We start from the raw sequence: 19,950 nt of genomic DNA on the forward strand, positions 1-19,950 counted from the left end.
CTTTGGACTGCACCCTGGGGCTGCGTTTGTACAATCTGCTCCAGAGTCTGAAGATAACTTGGTCCCTTGAGCGGGTTTTTTTCCCAGACAACTTTCTGCTGGCAGAACAGCACTATTATGGTTTAATGAGCAGCTTTTAATCATCAAAGCCTTTCTGTATTAGCACCATTTTCTCAAAGAGGTCAAACACCCCATCAAAACCAGAACTGATCACAAGAATTTAGAACACTCGCCAGCTTCTCGGTCTCAGCCAGCACCAGGTCAAGTGGGCACAATTCTTGTCTTGTTTTATATTGCCATCTTGGAGAATAAACCAGCCAGATGGCTGCATTTCCTCCCCTCCCCAGAGCACCTTGGGCCAAATTTTCTTTGGACTTTATTATTAACCTAACACGGGTCAAAGCCCAGATGTCGTTCTACTAGTACTTAATCTGTTCTCAGAACTGCCTCATTTCTTCCTGTTGTAGCCTTCCCTCTGCTCTTGGGATGATGTGTTTATTCTCCAGCTTTATTCACCATGGCGTATCCGATCATATCATCTCTGATGAAGACGTGAGTCTTCAAGTCATGTTTCTGGAAGCCACTATTTCAGTTAACAAGTGTTACACTCCCTACTCTCTGCCCATCAGCCTAGATCAGTGTTGTCCAAACTTGGCCACTTTAAGATGAGTGGACTTCAACTCCTAGAATTCCCCAGCCAGCATGGCTGGCTGGGGAATTCTGGGAGTTGAAGTCCACTCATCTTAAAGCGGCCAAGTTTGGACAACACTGGCCTAGATGAAGAAACAGATGAATGCTCCCTTGGAGCAATACCTTTGTTGGTGTGTAAATTATCAACAAAATTACTAGCTTGTCTTTGACTAACTTTGCTTACAATAAGTCAGTTCATTGATTAATTACTTACCATCAAGTCATTGTCAACTCTTAGCAACCACACAGATTTTCTCCATGGTGATCCCCCAACGTGGTTCTTCAGCTGTTTCAATGGTGCACTCACCAAAAAGTCTCCGCTTCAGGCTGCTTATTTGACAAATATCACCTGAACTGCAAACCACTCAATGCCTCCTAAGAAGTAGACTGCACTGCCCTTTTATGGGAATAGGGCTTATGTCTGCCTATCATTAGTTCTGCCGTTGTCCCCTCAGCCCCCCCCCATTAACTTTTCATTTATAGAAATATAAACTAGGTTAAAGTCCGGTTGGGCAGTGCATGGTTCAATATGAAGCAGAAAACTAGGTCACATTGGGTGAATTAGGCCACTGGGTTAGCGGTGGTGCTAGTTTTTTAGGTTAAGTCCTACTACTGTTGTTGCATGTTGGTTCAGACATAGTGTATTATGGGGCAGGCCACTGTGTTTTGTTTACCCAGATTTTGGGTTTCTCATCTTGGGTGAACTCAGTCAAAGTCCAAAGCCCCGCTACAAGAATCCAAATTAAAATATCCCAGATAGGGGACTTCCTAGGACAAGGGTTCCTTATCCCCACTTTACCCTAGAAGAGACCACTTCAGGCTGAAAAAGTACATGAAGTAAAGACTGAACATCTCAAGTTCTTTATTCATAATAAGTAGGCAACCGGCATCTGCAGATTAAGCTTTTCAATACATGTTTAAGATTTCTTTCGCATTCCACAGGCTGCAAACTTGGCCAAAGTCCAGAGAGAAAAAGAAATGCCAATCAGTCACTGGCAGAAAACAAGTCCAGGGGCTCTGCGTAGCGCAAGGCAATTTATCCGGGCAGTCTACCGGAAAACCATTCAAGAAATCTTGGTTACCTCAACATCAACAAATGCAAAAACTAGCGCAGCCTCGCTTTGGAGCTGCTGATCCAGACAGCCACGCCAACTTCAAACAGCTTATGTCACCACTTTGAGGGCTCCAAATTGCATGCTCATGCGTGCACGTGTTTGCGCATATACACACATGCACGGCGTTTTCATTTTCCAATCTTTCCGTCTTTTCATGGGGACACCTAGCCAGGTCTCTTCATCCCTTCAATCAGGCTTTTGGTCTCACTAAAATGTGGCCGTTTCAAAAGGCACGGAACAGAGAATGGGTTTGTAGGGAAAGGGGCACTTTTTAACCGAGTGTTTAATTTTCCGCCTCTGCATTTGAGCTATTTTTGCGTATAGTTTCATTCTGATGTCTCTGGAATGTGCTTCAGGAGAGAATAAACTGCATTCTTTTCTGACAGATCCTCATCAGGCACTGAGCGGTGGGTCACAACCCAATTCTGTCTGATCTTCCCACCCCACTTTTGGCTTACTCTTAGCCCTGGAACAGGATCTGGGGATCCTAGGAATGGATCCCTGATCCAAAGTCAGGGAAAGAGGTTGAAAATCTTGGAGGGGAGAGAACTGAACCTGATCACAAAATCTCCTATCACTTCTTCACCAAGATCCCAAAGAGATCAAGTGGGGATTGGAACAATCCTCCACCCTTTGCTTCATGAGGACAAGCTGGGGACACTTCCCGACCCAGCAAAAATTCAGGCCAGCTTGAGAGAGAAGGAATGCCTTCCCACCCCCCGCAAAGGATAAAACATGAAGGGTCTCCTGGCTCTCATTTGTTGGCCGCAGCCCACATGGTATTAGGATTTTTGGAGCGCACCATGTTTGGAGCACTCTAATTTAACTTCAGAATGGTTCTACCTCATCTCTAGACTGGCCAAGTTTTAACTTTCCACGTTTTACCTGAATGGAGCTTAGTGAAGCAATCAAGGTTCCCCCAAGAGCCATCAGCAGGCCGGCAGGCTTACATTAGATGTGGCAATTCAACAACTCGACCAACAAGAGAAGTCAACGTTCTTTTTGCATGGCCACTTGCCTAAACACATTTCATTAGCACTCAAACTTTTGTCCCTTGATCCAGATGCCAGCTTTGCAAAGGTTCTGCTCTAGAGAAAGAAGGGAAATGGAGTAGAAATGCCTATTAAAAACCTGAGATTTTCTCTCTCAAACTGGCACAGATGTTCTGCTTCGTGGGAACACATCTGTCAAGAACTTCCCTTCTCGAAGCAAAGGCTTGTCTCACATGACCTCCCGCACATGATGTGGCTAATTCTCTGGTTAGCCAGAGAGGAAAAAAAGAAACAAAAATCCTACCGAAGAAAGAAACAAAAGTCCTATAAAAGAAATCCTTAACGTGTACAACAGCTGCTATGTTGCATCATCCAAAGAGAGCATTACTCGATTAGTTTATTTTCACATCTTCCTCCTGGAGCCCAGGTTGGGGTCCCACTGGCCCAAACCTCCATGTTCTTTAGTCTTCTAATCATCAAAATCAGGGATGTCATCGTAGGAATAGCCCCGGTAGCCTTTGGAAGCAAAGTACGCGATACGCAAGTGATAGAAGCCCGGAAGGAAAACCAGAATTCCGATGATCAGGACGGGGATGGCGCGATCAGTTCCCTGGAGGACAGAAGAGGAGGAACAGGGTCACAATGCAGGTTGAGGCCTTAAGCCCAGCGGTGAAGATGAACATGGATGACCTCCAGGGCCTTCAAGGGACTGCAGGAAGATACTAAAACTCCCCCCTGCAAAATGGTCACTGGCTTTATCTTTAAAGATGGCTCCATGGTGAAGGGGATGGACTAGGAGCAGGGAGATTCTAGTCCCCCTTTAGGCATGGAAGCTCCCTGGGGCGCTTTGGGCCAGTTCTTCTAACTCAGCCCAAGAGTCAGGGTGATATACTCCTTGTGGTGTTGGATAGAGCACTTCCCCGTGGCTGGCTGGGGAATTCTGGGAGTTGAAGTCCACACATTGTAAAGTTGTGAAGGCTGAGAAACACTCTACTAAGCTTTTAATTGTTAATTGAATAGATTTTGATTTTAATGATGCCAATTTACATTTTCCCCTTGATTTTACTGTACTGTCTTTATTCGTGTTTTGCCATTTGGATCTTAATTGCTCTAAGCTGCTGAGTTGTTGTGGAAACAGAAAAGCAAGATAGGAACCAATCACCCAAACTCCTCTTGACTTCCGAAAGGAAACTCCATGTTTCTAAGCCACCATAGCCCTCCCAGTACCCCAAATTAACCCATACTAGAGAGGGTTTATACCCTGCACTTTCTCCAAGGTCTGTCTTCCTCTCTTCCTGGATCATGAACAGCCGCATCGACATGCCTACCAGAGTTCCAAGACAAAATTGTTGCTCACAACTTACACCTTGGCTGATGTATCCAGCAAGAAGGAGCGCACCAATGATGATGAGAAGGGTCCCAATCAGGAACAGCACCGTGGCCAGGGCAATCGCCTTGTAGGGAACCTTCGGAGGGCTCTTCTTGAACTAGGAGAAAAATGGGGTCAGCTCAGAACAGACTTCCTGGCCCAGATGGACGATTCCAAGCCCTAAAGTTCTCAGCAATGCTCGTGCTGCCTAGGGAATTCTGGGAATTGTAGTTCATACACCTGGGAAGTGCCTAAGTTGGGGCACACAGCTCTTTTTAAGAGCCATTTTCAAGCAAAATATAAATTGTTTTGAATTCTTTTCCTTGGAAGTGGGACAGACAATAACTTGGGTGATTTTCAAGAAGACTTTCAGCACTTGCCCTGACCAGATTCCCTTCCAATCTTTAGGAATCCCCATTCTCAGAATTCCCCACCCATTCAAAGGACCGGCACAAGCCAATCTAGCAACATTTCTGCCAAAGCTACCAGGCCCTTCAAAGCAGAGAACCAAACTCTGGTGCAAGCGTGAGAGATCCACCCTGGTAAGATACGCCTCTCTCAAACAGGGCCCTGGGAGTGAACGGATAGAAAATGAAGGGGTGAACGACAGGTTAGGAATGAAGTGGTGAAACAGGAAGCAGCATTGCTCACGTTGGGGTCAACAAATCCCAGCCTCTTGAGAGTCTGTGACAAGGCCTCCCCCTGGTGGACACCTGCAGCATCTCCAGAAACACATGAACAACTCAGGAAAACCACTGCCAGCGGGTGGAATCCAGCAGTGAAGGACTTCACTTCCCATAATCCTTGCCAACACTGCCACTGATGACCACAGCTTTCCAGAAGAAAGTCTGGGGGAAAATATAAAATTCTATGTCTGTGAGACTAGGCTGAAGCTGATGAAGCCGGCAGGGAAGCAGAGAGGACAAAAGCCAGGAAACTTATCTATGAGATCCCTTCAGGGAGGTAGATAAGAAGGAAGCAAGTCCTTAAGGAAAAAACAAAGGACCTGAACCAGACAAAGGAAGTTGGGCCTGAGCACATGGAAGCCCTCACGCCAATCCCATCCACTTGTAAATCAACCCAGCAAGGACTTTTGGGGATAAAAGGGGTCCCAAAGCCCGCCCACTCTGAGTCGTCTGAGTCATCTTTGGATCCAGACTTGGCAGCTTCGTCCCTCTAGCTAGCTAGCGCCTGGCAGCCTAGTTGGGAAGGACGTGGGTAAGTGTGGATGAGCGTGTGTGTGTGTGTGTGTGTGTGTGTATGAGAAAGGGCAAATGTACCTTGCAACCAGTAACGTTTTGCTGTTACTTTAAATTCTCTGGGTCTCCGTGTATTACAAAGAACCTCTTGTGCCTCAGTGTTGGGTTGGAAGTGATTTGTGTGTATCCCTAATTATTTCTCGGCTGTTGACCAGGGCTGCGTGTCTGTCTGCTCCAGCCGCACCTAACTGGAAAACCCAGGCAGAAAGCAAGGCGGGCTGACAAGATCCACGTGCCTCAACAGGCAGTGAGTGGGTGAGTGAGTGACCATAAGCTGAACCTGGGAGCAGCGTGTGTAACACATCCCTCTCCATGGAGCTGGTATTTTCCCACCCACCTCCATTGGTTTTCGCTTGGATGGGACAGCAGGATAGTGTCAGCCCTGCGAGGTAGACCAGACCAGGAAATCAACTCCACAGGACTACTTAAATTGAGACTGGCTCTTATAACAGACTAAACACGTTTCACCCCTTGTCATCCAGATAACAGATCTTGCATATCTCCATGGAGATCACCTTCCTTACTCTCTACAGATCCTGATATTGGGGATTATCTGAACCATTTGCCCACATAAATCTGCTCCCTATTAGCACGAGATCCTACAGGAGAGACAAAGGAAAACAGGGGAGGCACTTCAGAGAAACCCCAGATCGTGTCAGCAAGCCCCCCCGACCTCCTCCTTCCCCGTCCACCTTGATGACCTTTTGGAACCAGTGCAAAAGGTCTCCGATGTGGGGCCTGTTAGCAGAGGCCACAGATGGGGTCATCCTGGCCCTTTTCAGGGTCTTTGCCTGTAAATCAATCAATAGCAGCAATCTGGTCTTGGCAAGGCAGCCGTTCTTCTGAACGGTCGCCCAGCCCTGTTCTCTCTCAAGTGTCCTGGTTGGTACAAAGAGGGCAGGTGCCCCCGAACGGAGCTGCAGTTTCAGGAGAGTAAGGGACCTCCTCAGCTCCTCGGACGAAAGACCTCTCAGGTTTCTTACCATCTCCAAACTGTCCCAGGAACTGCAACGTCTGAAAAAACGGGCTGGGGAATGAGGAGACCCTAACCCTGAGTTGCAAAGAATTCTTCAAGTCACTGCAGGAGAAGACCCCAGGTCAGGTCTCCCTTCTGGAATGCAGGGAGGAAAAGAGAGTCCGCCTGGTGCAGGGGGGAAGGTGCTGGGCTAAAAACCGGCAGACGGTGAGTTCCAGTCCCCCCTTAGGCATGGAAGTTGGCTGGGTGGCTTTGGGACGGTCCCTCTCACTCAGTCCACCCTACCACACAGGGTTTTTGTTATGGGAAAAATAGAAGCAGGAGCATCACAGAATAAATGAAATAAATTAAATTAAAATAAAATAAATAAAATAAATAAGTAAAATAAAATAAAATAAAATAAGGAAATAAAATAAAATGCAGCCCCTTCTTCCTCCCTTTTACCTGCAAATCAATGTATCCTTCATCGGTGCAAGCGAGCTTAGAATATTTCACTTTGCTGCTTGGGATCGAACCAGCCAAATTCGTTCTGGACGGCATCTTCGGCAGCAGCAAAGTCCTCTCAGCTACAACCTGGGTCAGAGATATAAAACTTTTGAGTGGAGGGGAACCTCTGGGTTTTTTAAATTAAGGTGTGCAAGTCCAAGGCAAGGATTTATGGAAAGCCCCAGGCAATTGGTGCCGTCTAACCTAACCGTACGCTACAATTTTTAGAAACAACGGGAAACAAACTTTTCTTCATGTGGCAGGGGTGTGTGGAAGAACAGGCAGCGGGAGTGGACGCTTCCAGAAAGAATAAAAAGAGAGAGATTTTGAATTTGCTTTTCAACTTTTAGATATAAAACTTCTTTAAGGCCAGCAGAGATTCCCCCAACCTGGTCAAAGAGGCTCCAAAAACAAGCCTTCTCTGTGACGGCTCACCCATCCCCCCCCCCCCCCCCCCGCAGACAGCCTACCCCTGGACACAGAGAGGGACCCTTCCCAGCTGGAGCTTCGGCTCATCCGTAGCCCCTTGACGATGGGATGGCAATCTGAGTTTGGTCTTTCCAGAATTACTGGAAAGGCACTGAAGAGAACTGGTTGATTTTATAATACATTCTCTTCTTACACCTTTTACCGTAGTAGGAATTGTTAGCAGGTTAATCTTGGGAATGAAATGGGCATAAAGGCCCAGGTAAATAAATAAGTTAGGAATCAGTTGTCTGTAAGAAGAGGCATGTGAGCAAAAAAAGGACCAAAGTCTTTCTCCAGTAAAAATCAAGTCAGTGTCTCATAGCAGATAGAAATGAACTCTCGTCCTCGTATTTGAAAGTTGCACAGTGTGACTTGTCTCCTGTGTTCAGGAATTATAATGAGCTGAGATCATCATAATAGGATTTTTGATGGATTATATACAATCAAGTCAGTGTTGACTTTTAGTGACCACAGAGATAGATTTGCTCCAGGACAATCTGTTCCCAGCCTGGTCCTTCAGCTATTTCAATGGTGCCCCCATCGCTACTGTCACTGAGTCCCTCCACCTGGCTGCTGGTCCTCCTCTTCTCTTTCCTTCCACTTTCCCAGCATTATGGATTTTTCAAAGAACCTGGGTCTTTGCATTGATTGATTGATTATGCTCTATCAAGTGAGTTTCGACTCTTAGTGGAAGAGATGGACCTTTTCCAGGATGATCTGTCCCCAACCTGGTCTTTCAGGGCTTCTAACGCCCTTAACTGAGTCCCTCCACCTGGCTGCTGGTCGTCCTCTTCTTCTCTTTCCTTCCACCTTTCCCAGCATTAGAGCCTTCTCAAGACAGCAAGATCTTTACATCATGTGTCCGGAGTAGGATAAATTGAGCCTGGTCACTTGTATTACATTGCATTGTTTATAATCCAAGATTATAAACAGTCTTAAATAAAACCCTCCCTCTTAAATTGTTCTGAGACATCATCTGGAGGAACAAACGCTGGGCAGGAAACTATGAACAACTTCCCTAATGACTGTATCTATTAATTTAAACATACATTCATAAATATTTCAAAATCATTTTCTTTCCTAATTTAAACAATAAAAAACCCTTGGGAGATACAACAATTTCCACCCACATTTTAACAGCTGTAGGGTAGGAGCGCCTTTAGAAGCTCCCAAACTTGCTAGAATGTCCGAACTAAACATCTGGGCGAAAAAGATAAGGGGGGAAAGGGCGGGACCGAAACATAGTCGCAGTTTTACAACTCAAAGCGATTCTCGCGTCTTGCAGAAGAGTCCTCCCCGGCTGCCCCGGCAGGCGCGTCCCCAAAGCCCCCAAGCGGGGGGCCGGGGAGGCTCCCGCCCCTGCGACTTCCGAGGACCAGCCTTGCCGCCAGGCGCCCAGGGCAGGGGGCGCCGGGGGGCGCAGGGTCCTTCCAGCCGGCTCTGCGGACGCGGGCGAAGAAAGCGGAGCGAGGAGTTTTACCGCCAGTTGGAAGGGCGGGCTTGGGACCCCCGCCAGCCCCGTCCTGCTTTCCGGCTTCCGCGCCCCGCCGGGGCAGCTGCTGCAGGGCGCGACTCCCAGAATTCCCCGGCCGGCGTAGCGCAGCTGGCTGGGGAGTTCCGGTCCACCCGTCTTGAAGCCGCTGAGGTCGGGAGAGGCGGCGGCGGCGGCGCCGGGCACCCCGCGGGGCTGCGGCTGAGTCCGCGGCGCGGCAGCCGCGGGCGGCTCAACACGCGCTGGGCGACTTCAGCGGGGCGGCAGGAGAGCCGCCGCCCTCCCCCCCCCCCCGGAGCATCAGCCCGCGGCCATCCCTCCTCCTCCTCCTCCTCCGCCGCCGCCGCCTGCTCCCCCTCTCCCTCTCCGTCCCGCGCTGCCCGGAGGAGGAGGAGGAGGAGCGGCGGGCGGGCGGGCAGGCCTCGCGCTCGCTCCCCCAGGCCGGCCAGCGGCGGGGCGGGCTGCGCTTGGCGCGCGCGCTGCGGGGCGCTCCCGGCCCCGCGCCCTACCTGCGGGGCAGAGCCATGGCGGCCTCCCGGCGGCGGCGCTCCGGCCTCCCCTGGAAGTCGACGGCCTCGCGCGCCGGAGCCGCTTCCAGGTCGGCGAGCAGCTGCGCCGCCCACGGGCGGGTCTCCGGGAAGGGGCGCGGCGGCGCGCCGGGCCTCGTCCTCGCCCTCCGCCTTCCCGGCGTCAGCCCGGCGCGCTCCGCTGGGGCCAAGGCGGGGCCGGCGCGCGCCGGGGAACGGACGCCGCGGCCGAGCGCGGGGACCCCGCGCTGGCCCGGCGAGGCTCCCGGCGCCGGCCGGCCGCGCGCAGAGGGAAGGGCAGGGCTTGCGGGCGGCGTGCCGGGTCTCCCCTCCTGCGGGCGGGACCGGACAGGCCGAGCCGCGAGCGAACCGGCGGCCGGCCTCGGCGCGGGAAGGGCGCTTGGCCCCGGGCGCTTGGCGAGGCTCGGCTCGGCTCGGCTCTTCCCGGCTCCGCTTCGCGCGTCTCCGCCGCCGAGCGAGACCCGGACCCCGCTGCGGCTGCTTTGCTGGCGCGTTCGTGATTTCAGCCCCGCGCTAGACCCTTCCCAGCCATCCCCGAAGTTCTTGGGGTGCCCTGAAGCTCCCCTCTTTTAACAGGGCGAGCTGCCGCGTTGGGAACCGAGGCGATGCCGGACTCAATCCTATCTCGGCTCGGAAGCCGCTTTTTAAATTTCCCGGTGCGAAAGGCTCCTTGACGGGGGCCGATTGTGGCGCCCTGCTCACCGCAGCAATATTTGAGCGAAGGAGACGGGAGGCTCCAGCCGGCACCTCAGCAAAGGGGACCCTCAGGAAATGCTCACACCTGCGGCCGAAGAGAGGCTGCAATTCCAGGCTGAAGCAGGGGACGGATCTATCCGAAGGCACCCCGTACAGGTGAGCCTCCTCCCCAAACCCTTCCAGTAGCTCCCACCCCAATTAATGCTTGTATTTGTGCTGACTGGAGCCTTCCTGTTTAAGCCAGAAGAGCAGCTGCACACAATTTTCTGCATTGAAGAGGAAACAACACATCTTGGGTGTTCGGTATCTGGCAATTCGAGCGTGGTATCTAGGCTGAGAACCAGTGAGTTCTAGTCCTGCCGCCTTAGGCCTGAAGCCAGCTGGGTGACTATGGGCCAGTCCCCCTCTCAGCCCCAGGAAAAAGGAAAGAACAAATCACTCCCAAAAATGTTGCTGCATGGACTTGTTCCTGCACCCACCAGGAGTAATATTGACTCAAAGACACATTTCCCGAGCATCGTGTATAGCTGAATGCATCTAATTACTCCTCAGTCACCTTGACTAATGCTTCTTCAACTTGCAGTTAAATTAAGGCTCATTTTATACTCTCAAACTCGGCTTCATACAACATCCAGGCAAAATTTAATATTAAGCATCACCTAAACTGAGATGTGGCAGGGGAGAAGAAACCATGCACAAGGCATCATTTTGTCCGTTAAAACTTCAGATAAGCAGGACAATTGAACAATACAAACGGAAAAGAGATGGACCCAAGACATTGGACAGGAATGTCAAACTACATTGAGGCAAGGTAAAAAAAAAAAATGAAGTATTCTTTATTGAAAAGTGTTCATTTCTGAGGATTCCTGTTTCAAGATAAGCCATTAAAACAGTTTTGTTTCCAAACGCTGCTTTTTGCAGTCATTAACATCCTTGTTTTGCATAAAGGGGTGAAGAAAAACTCATGGTTCACCTATGCTGCTGAATTCCAGCTCCCAGGTATGGTCATTATGAATAATCTGAAGGGCCACAGGCTTCACACACAAGTTGTTTGTTTTAAATATGGCATTCTTTTTATGAAATGGACTAAAAGTTGAATAATAAAAACAGCTGCTATGACTATTTTAAAGAAGGTACTCACATAATAAAAGGATAAATATTTACAGAGAAATATCTACAATTGGGTCTAAGTGCATGTGGTGCACCAAGACTGAATAACTGAAAGGGATACTGGCTACCAGCCTCACAAAATCACATTTTTTCCCCTTAATTCCTTACGATTCTTCTTGGTCTTCAATCTTTGGAGCCAAATAATATTTCAAATGTCCCATATCTGCTATCTTGTATTCCACAACTGCAGGAGACAAAAGAGCCAAGGAAAACAGTTAACGGCCAATCTGAAACCATCAATCAAATCAGTGAAATAACGCGAAGGCACAATTCCTCAGCGAGGCTGACAATATTCCACTTACCTAAGGGAACATCTGCAGACATACTGAGTATAACGGTAGGAGAGAGAGGTGTAGCTTTAGTAAAGAAATTCAAATATCTCAAAGCAAAAGTCAGCTGGACTGGTTCATTCATCTCTATTGTTACCTGCAAAAAAATGAATGAAGATTAAGGACTGTGAGAGAAGAGAGCAACAGCAAGAGACAGTTCAAGCTTCCTCAGGGCCTACTTACAGCTTCCTCCTCTTTATCAACATCACTGGTTTGTGAGAGTTTGACATTTCCACTTCCAAGTTCACCAGTGGCAGAAAATTTAACACCATCTTTTGTGCAGGAGATTACAACAGCATCTCCAATGTGACTGAGGTCGCGGCAAATGCGTGCAAATTCAGCAGAGGGCATTTTCACCACACAGCTGTATTCTTGTTCCTGAAAGATCATCATATAAGCTTTAGAATTGTAGGAGTCATTCAGGCTAAAGTCATCACCTGATTTTGTTGCATTTCTCATGGGGCATAAACCAGCAGGGCCAAGTAAAACATAAATGAATGTTTTTAAAAGATATAAGAGAAGCAAACACTTTATTTTTACAACTGTTCTATTTTAATGTAGCATTTTCTAATGCCTCCAAGCATAACATTTAGAAATGTAAGAATTTTGAGGGCTAAGTATCAATCACACTCCTGCTTCAAAATTATATTACAGTTCTATAGCATGGAACATATTTAACGTTTTAATTTTTAATCTGCTCTCCATTAAAAGCAGATGCCATACAAACTGTGTACAGATAATCCTCACTTAACCATTTGTTTAGCGACCGTTCAAAGTTATGATGGCACTGAACGGTACTTACGCCCAGTCCTCAAAGTTATGGCCATCACAGCTTCCCACAGTCATGTGATCAAAATTTGGGCACTTGCCAGCCTGCCCACATTTATGACTGCAGGGTAAGCTTCAGCTCCTCCCACCTATCTCTCCCCCCAATCTCTACCCTTTTGGACACCCTGCACTCTGCCCAGGAACCTGTTGTCTTGCAGAGGGCCAGGCCGGGCATGCCTCGTCAGTAACGGGAGGAAGACGACCGTGAAGGTCAGCTAGGAGCTGCAGGGCCAGCCAAAAGGGCAGAGATGGGGGGAGGAGTTGAAAAGGAGGCAAGTGCAGCAGGGCAGGAGACACATGAGGTCCTGGCCTAACAACCACAACCAGGATTACTGAAACTGCTGTTGCTAAGCAGTGGAGTCACATGTTTCACTGCATTGTTTAGCAACGTAAATTCCGGTCCCAATTAGGGAGGTTACGCGAGGATTACCTGTATCAAAACCACAAAGCAGAACATTAGCAGGCACAGCAACATTCTAATTGTTGCAGCAGCCATAGGTTCAGTCGAAAGCCTGAGCAAACAAGCCAGTCTCTAACCATTACTGGATAGCACTTACATTTAACCCAATTCATCATAGTATCTTTGACACTTACTGGAATTCCAAGCTGTTCTACGTCCAAATCCATTAATTTCATTTCATAGTCTGAAACCTTCTCCTGATCTATAGAAAAATGTGAATTATCATTTTATGAGAAGCAAAGTAATTTCCTGACTAAATACTGTTTACTAGCCATCTATCTACAAGCTATTTGAATAGTTCTTAAAGACAGTAACAAAACCAGTGGCCCTTTCAATATTATTAGTCAAAATAATGTTGCAAACAAATCTACTTATAATCAGCTTCTGGCCAGTTTTTCTTTTTTTGGAGTGTCCTATACAGTATTCCAAAGTGTTCAGACTAAAATGCACACTTAAATCTTATTGTGCATACTTCGTTATTCATATATAATTATGTTATATAACAGATGTTCTAATTTAGTTGTAAGCTGTTATCAGTCAGTATGGCATTGGCAACACGTAAGTAAAAATACTTTGAGAATAGGAGTTGGTAGTTTAAGCCACAGACCAGGCTAAGCACTAGATATTCAAGCCCACTGCATTTCTACTGTGTAGCTAACAGTAAAACTATTCTAAACATGACTGCAGAAAATGTTTTAAGTGTTCTACACTCAGATCCAAACACTCTGCATTCTATAGTTTTATTCTAAACTCAGAACAGAATTTCATTATATTCTGGCTTTTTTGAGGGGGTGCCTTTGAGTCAGTTTTTGACTCCTGATGACTGCCTGGACAAGTCCCTGCAGTTTTCTTAGCAAGGTTTTTCAGAAGTGGTTTGCCACTGCCTGCTTCCTAAGGCTGAGAGGGAGGGACTGGCCCAAGTCACAGCTGGCTTTGTGCCTCAGGCCAGACCAGAATTCATGATCTCCCAATTTTTAGCCTGATACCTTAATCACTACACCAAACTGATTTTTATCCTCTTTACAGAACTCTAAAATTTCACATTCCTCTAGCTCAATATTTCTCAACCTTAGCAACTTTCAAACAAGTGGACTTCAGCTCCCAGAATTCCCCAACCAGCATGGCTGGCTGGAGAATTCTGGGAGTTGAAGTGCACATGTCTTAAAGTTGCCAAGATTGAGAAATACTGCTTTAGCCACTGAAACAGCAGATTCCATTCTGCTCCACTTCAATTAGTCAAAGAGTATTGCAGTCAGTTAAACGTGTGGCCAGCAGTGGAGAACCACTGGGAATGTAGGTCTACTATTCTGGAAAACACGCCTTCAGATAAGATGTGCAAAACAGGCAGAGGTTTGTACTGTTTTATCAATTATTGTATTTGCTTCCTGAATACAGTGATCTGGCTATAGGGGCAGCTTTCTGGAAATAAACTTTCCAGATCAAGAACCAATCCATATCTGATCAAGTCCCAGAAGAACATTACATCCTAGTGAATATCAGAATGGCGTATTTTGTACATAATATATATATTCCCCAAATGCTTTGCTATGCAGCAATTAGGTTTCATAGCTTACAATACTCTTGCCACAAGTGTTCTGTGTTTTCTTTGGATTGGCAAATGCAAGAACTATTTCTAAATTACTCTGCAAGCAGAAGAATTGACTTAGATGCTTTTGGGTGCCCTACCTTCTAACACAGCCTGAAAAGACCCCCGTTCTGACATCAGAATTAAGCTTCCCCCTCTAGTTTCACAACGAACACCTGCTCCTCCTAAAAGACAGATTTAACAATTCAGTTAAGCTTACTTGGTGCTTCAAATACCAAAACCAGCGTATCTGCATTGTCTTCTGCTCTCAGGGTGATTATGTCATCATTACCAGCACACTTGAGCACTTTGGACATACTAAGAAAGAAAAAAGAAATCCACATCTCACTATTTTGATATGATACTGCATTTTTTTCACAATATAGAGCATTAGGCATTGAACAAGTCAGTGTAAGCTGCCAGACTCAGCAGGCTGTTGTCTCAAGGGAAAGCAAAGAGAAATCCTGGGTCAAAATTCATTTAAAAAGCCTCCAGTGAACAAAGGCTGTCAGTTCCTGGCCATGTGCACTTATTTTCACACAAACCAAGCAGAAGCTTCCTTCTATACCCAAAGAGGGATTAGAAAACAGACTTTCCTTCGCACCTGCTTGGACCCTCAAGCCACAAACTTCGCAGCACAGAGTTTTGCTGCTTTCTGAAGATTTTTTTTTTTTTGAAACATGGTAACCAATTATGGTATTTTCCTTGGTTTGGGTGCTCTAAGGTTGGTGGTACCAGACTTCCCTCATGTCCTCCATCAAGCAGACATCACTTTAAAATCAAATATTGTCCAGCCTTTTAAGTGTCTTGTTTACTTTTTTATTTTGGAGTGTTTTCACAACAGTAGTCATTGAAACTTTAATGTGTTGTGACCTTGTACATTTTCTGCTGCTTTTTCCTTGTCCATCGACAGACTTGATAGCCTACATTTATCTGATTTAATTTATTTCCTGATTCTAGTAATCGGCTTCCATCCAGCCTCTTCATTTGTACAATCACTGAAATCTGGAGATCACACGACTCATAAATTTCTAGGGTGAAATTCAGAAAGCATGTCATTGTTGATTCTATATTATCACTAGCCTATATTCTTAACAATAAAAGTTTGCTGGAAAAATATTGCAATTAAAAAACTAGCTCACTTTTTGGCAGTTTTTCTCTGTAGTTTTTGTCCTGGATGCCAAGAAGGTTAAACAGCTTGTGCGTGTCCCCCTTTCCAATGGCCCGGGCGCTCTTCTGCCTGTTCTGATACCTGCCAACCCTAAGCGGGGCCCGCCCGGCATGTGCAGGGATTGCAATAACCTGCAAAAGCCGTGGCTGCATGGAGGCCACGCCATCACACGTTCCCCACGCCCTTCCCTGGAACACAAGGGACGCCGTCGCCCAAGGCCTGGGAACCCCAACACCAGCTGCAAAATGACAGCCGGGGCCAGGCAAGCCTGGGAGGCGGCATCGCACCCCGTCTTGTGCGTGGGTTCGCGAACGGCCTCTCCCACCACGGAGGAAGCCCGCTGGACAAGACGAGGCTCCGTCCCGGCGGCCGGAGGGACGCCTGGACGCGCCCCCCTTTCCTTTTGCAAATGCAAGAGCCGCCATGCCGCCTCGCGGAGCATCTGGACGATCCCGCGCCAAAAGGCAAGCCACACCCCGAAGGCGAGGGCGACCAATCAGGCGGGAGCCCGACTAAGCCGAAAGGCCGGCGCAGCCAATCCGCTTCCAGAACTGAACGGAAGGACAAAAGAGCGCGAGACCAGCTTGACACTCGGCGGCCCCGCCCCCCGCGCTTCCCGCCACGGCGCGCGAACGGGGTTGGCCGTGACGTCACAAAGGCGCGACCGGTGCCGTCGCCCGGGCAGCGGCGCCCCCGCCTCTCCTTGCGCCTGAGGCGAATTCGCGCTTTTCCCGCCCGCCGGGCTCACATTACCCCCCTACCGCGCTCGCTCGGCCGCTACCTGACGAGGTTGACGCCCATGGCGATGTTGCGGTCGCAGCGGTAGGTGTCGAAGCCCTCAGAGCGCATGGTGAGCTGCACCAGTGAGACGTGCGAGGAGTCCATGCTCTGCAGGCTGATGCCGCCCGAGCCCAGGTCCCAGCAGGCCTCAGTGATGAGGTCCTTGAGAGCCTCCAGGACCTTCTTCAGCAGCGAGCCCTGGATCAGCCGCGCCTCGAACATGGTGGCGGCGAGAGCGGGAAACTGTTTTCGCGCGACCAGCCGCCCTGCCTCTTATAGCGCCCGAAGAGCGGCGCCCCGCCCCTGGCCTGAGCCTTACTCAGAGCGCGTGCGCGCGAGGGTGACGTCGCCCTCTTTCTCCGCCCCTAAAGAGGCTGGGCCGCAACTGATTACCGGAAGAGCCAATCAAAACGGGGTTTCGCTCCTGTCTCCGCTCCACGCGGGTCTCGGCGTTCCTGCCGGCCAATCAGAGCGCAAGGAAGGAACGTGCTGTTTCCCCGCTTCTGCGACGGCTTTGCCTGGACTTGCTCGCTTGGCGGGGGATGCCGCATCCTTTTCCAACCTGGCGCCCGCTGGAGGTGATGGGAAAGAAACGCCATTAGCCTCCCCAATCACGACCAGGGGCTGTGAGGAGGGATGTGCAGTACCCTGGGCCTGGACGGGTGTTGACGTTTCTTCCCAAACGTAGATACTTTTCACCTGCGCTCGAAGGATGGCCTTTGACCTGAGGATTATAGGACCTGAAGTCCAGCTCGGTGGGAGGGAGCTGGGTTGGGAAAGACTGTGCAAAGTGCTGTTCGCGGAGCTCTTCCTGCAAGACCCAGCTGCGTTCTTGTTATTTTATGGATGCAGCGTGTATTAAAAAAACACGTTTATTAGCCTTTCTTTTAAAAAAAGCTTCATTAATTTTATAAATTATATATATATTTATTTTATAAATAAATAAAAGGCAAATTTCCCATAGGCATGAAAGCCGGTTGGGTGACTTTGGGCCATTCCCTCTCTTGCAGACCAACCCACTTCACAGGGTGGTTGTTGTGGGGAAAATAGGAGGTATGTTCACTGCTGTATTGTCATTATCTATAAGATCTAGCTATGTGGGCTAGGAATTACGTGGTTCTGATTAGAACTGCTGGTTAGAATGGGGGCTGAAAAGTAGCAGTGAATCAAGAAGTGTCCCGTGGCGATGGAAAACAGCATATCTGCTCTGGAGGCCATTAGGAAAGCAATCCAAACTAATTGCCTGTGTTATTAATCCAGCATTTTACGGAGGGGTGCGCATCAGAGACGTGCTTACTTGGCAGTGACGGGAAGGGTCGCATGTACCTAACTTCGATCTCATATATACTTAACTATGATCAATGGTCCAAATTTAAGAAAAGCATACAAACACCACCATCTGATGGCACATTTTAACCCTAACAACCCAGAGCTTAGCCACAGTGCTGGTAATGCTCGTATTAGAAATTAGAAGCTTTCTGTAATAAAGGTCTCTTCATCCTGCATACGCTCACAGAAGTGGTAAAATAAGTGAATTCTGAACATCTCTATAGAAATTGCAGTATAGCAGTACACGGACAATAGTTACAGTCTCTTCCAAACCACAAGGGCAAACTGGTTTGGATGAAAGGATTTTGGAATGTCTTCCCGGTAGAAGGGCTGATGGTAACACATCATGCCGTGCCCAAAAGAAGTCCTTAACCTGGTGGATTTGAGAGGAGTTAAATATTTGGCTGGCATCCAAGATCCCCTTGAAATCTGGGTTCTGCTATTCATGGCATCCAACTGACCTCTGGCTGGCACTGTACATCATCCATCCTTTGAAAGAATACATGCCTGGCCTTTCTATAACTCAGGCTAAGAAGGAACCTGGCTGAGAGTCCAAAAGATGAACATTGCCCTGTTGTTGTTGTTGAAATGTGTATGCCACCCATCTCCCCCAGAGGGTGACTGGGTGGTTCGCTGTCCCTCCAGCTTGACAGAATGGTTTTCTGCCAATACGAGGGGTAACAGGCCAGTGGGGAAGATAACTCATCATCAGCCCCCGGGTCATAACCACTCTTTTATGCATACCTGCTTCAGGTCTAAGAGTGGTATTGGCTATACATCTTGGGGCAGCAGGAATAGCTCTCAAAACTTCATTTGCATCACTTCTGTTGTGCTCTGTATCAGATGTGAGCAAATGTTTTGGTGCTAAAAAGTTGCAGGACTAACTTCGCCCTTAGGGAAAAAGAAGTGTCTGATGCCACAGAGAGGCATAATCATGATGTTCTTTCCATGATGTTTTGCCAGCTAAAACCCCTCCAAGGTATGAAGGTGAACCTTCATACACTTCCAAGGTGTGAACCTGCCCGGTTTATAATCCAGGTTTCCTCTTTCCTGAAGGCCACGGTTTTGGATTTTTGATAGTTGAGCATGAGCCTACTTTGCCTGCTAAAGAAATTGTCAGATTTTACTACTCTTCTGAGCACAGCTGGAGTTTGGGAAATACAATGGCAGCTTCCCCTATTTCTGAGACTGGGGCCTATGTTTCAAGTTCTCAAAAAAGATCTCAGAAAAGCTAAGCGGGGCCGGAGCTGGTAGTACGTGGATGGGAGAGCTCAGGAACCCCCAGGGCTGAGGCTAGAGGGGGAAGAAAGACACATCCTGGAGGAAGCTGGGGGGAACCCAGGAAACAACACAAACCCACCCATGAAGTGCCAAGGAGTCAAGGGAAATGATACCTCGACTGCACAGCTGCTCTTCTCATGCCGTGTGCGATACTGACTGCTGCGCCTCAAAAATAACACGGCAGGGCTGGAAAAGTGCAGGAAAGATGAATGAAAACAATAAGAGTAGAGCATCTCCCATACGAGTAAAGGTCATGACACCAGCAGGGTTTTTAAATGTAAAGGAAGTGAGAGGCAAAGGATTGATTGTATAACATTAATGCATTTGGGGGAGAAATTGTATGGGGTGAAATTTCTCCATAATGCTAGAACACGGTCATCAGAATGGCATCCGTTCAGGGTCAACAAAATGACACTACCCTGAGTAGGTTCACATATCAATGGTTTCTTTATGATTTAATGACTAAACCCCAACTGGTAGGCTTTGCGCAGTACCCCAAGCCATAAGCTATGGTTTGCCAAAAGAAACATGTCTTTTCTGGAAAGTTTGAATCAGAAAATGTTCGTGAGCAAATAAGTAAGGTTTGAATTTGCACATTCATCTCAATATTCATTGGCTATGGAGGCATCTGGAATAAGCCATGATTTTGTCAGAACGATGAGTCCTATGATGCCATAATGCAAGTTGCTCCCCTTCTGTATTGTGTGTGGCGGTGTGATGCACATTCAAAACGGCAGAATTTGCATTGCAAGGCTGCAACGCACCCCAATGCATCATGGATGGTCATGATAGACTGCAGCAGACAGACGACGTTATTCAATGTGCGGGAAAAATTGTTCTTTTATGAGTTTTGAGCATTACCTGCAAAAGAAACTAAATGCTCTGATATGTGGGGAAATTATTTTTTGAAAGACGGAAATAACGTT

General features: G+C 48.0%; 2 protein-coding genes across 2 annotated transcripts; both read right to left on the reverse strand.

Annotated features, from left to right (window-relative positions):
• Positions 1-1,523: 1,523 nt before the first annotated feature.
• On the reverse strand, positions 1,524-9,489 carry TMEM230 (transmembrane protein 230). Its single transcript, XM_088151894.1, has 4 exons — positions 9,357-9,489; positions 6,846-6,974; positions 4,162-4,284; positions 1,524-3,407 (listed from the first exon to the last, which is right to left on the reverse strand). The coding sequence occupies exons 2-4, from the start codon at positions 6,939-6,941 to the stop codon at positions 3,267-3,269; spliced, it is 360 nt and encodes a 119-aa protein (XP_088008020.1). The 5' UTR covers positions 6,942-6,974; positions 9,357-9,489; the 3' UTR covers positions 1,524-3,266.
• Positions 9,490-10,904: 1,415 nt separating this feature from the next.
• Positions 10,905-16,731, reverse strand: PCNA (proliferating cell nuclear antigen). The gene is made up of 6 exons (XM_007427101.3): positions 16,416-16,731; positions 14,684-14,781; positions 13,013-13,080; positions 11,774-11,968; positions 11,564-11,687; positions 10,905-11,445 (listed from the first exon to the last, which is right to left on the reverse strand). Exons 1-6 carry the CDS (start codon positions 16,634-16,636, stop codon positions 11,366-11,368), a joined length of 786 nt encoding a protein of 261 aa, XP_007427163.1. The 5' UTR covers positions 16,637-16,731; the 3' UTR covers positions 10,905-11,365.
• Between the last annotated feature and the right edge of the window lie 3,219 nt (positions 16,732-19,950).

Source organism: Python bivittatus, unplaced genomic scaffold, assembly GCF_059951505.1.
Source record: "Python bivittatus isolate LINGU-HERP-01145 unplaced genomic scaffold, Pbiv_v1 ctg000680_np1212, whole genome shotgun sequence".
In the NCBI taxonomy this organism is placed as follows: domain Eukaryota; kingdom Metazoa; phylum Chordata; class Lepidosauria; order Squamata; family Pythonidae; genus Python; species Python bivittatus.

Excerpts from the sequence above, each read along its gene's own strand:
- TMEM230 (XM_088151894.1), bottom strand. The coding sequence starts at position 6,941 with ATGCCGTCCAGAACGAATTTGGCTGGTTCGATCCCAAGCAGCAAAGTG. Across the intron at positions 4,285-6,845 it reads AAGGATACATTGATTTGCAG|TTCAAGAAGAGCCCTCCGAA; the intron begins GTAAAAGGGAGG and ends TTTTTCTCCTAG. Across the intron at positions 3,408-4,161 it reads CTGGATACATCAGCCAAGGT|GGAACTGATCGCGCCATCCC; the intron begins GTAAGTTGTGAG and ends TCTGTCCTCCAG.
- PCNA (XM_007427101.3), bottom strand. The coding sequence starts at position 16,636 with ATGTTCGAGGCGCGGCTGATCCAGGGCTCGCTGCTGAAGAAGGTCCTG. Across the intron at positions 11,688-11,773 it reads TTGATAAAGAGGAGGAAGCT|GTAACAATAGAGATGAATGA; the intron begins GTAAGTAGGCCC and ends ATTTTTTTGCAG. Across the intron at positions 11,446-11,563 it reads GTCTGCAGATGTTCCCTTAG|TTGTGGAATACAAGATAGCA; the intron begins GTAAGTGGAATA and ends TGTCTCCTGCAG.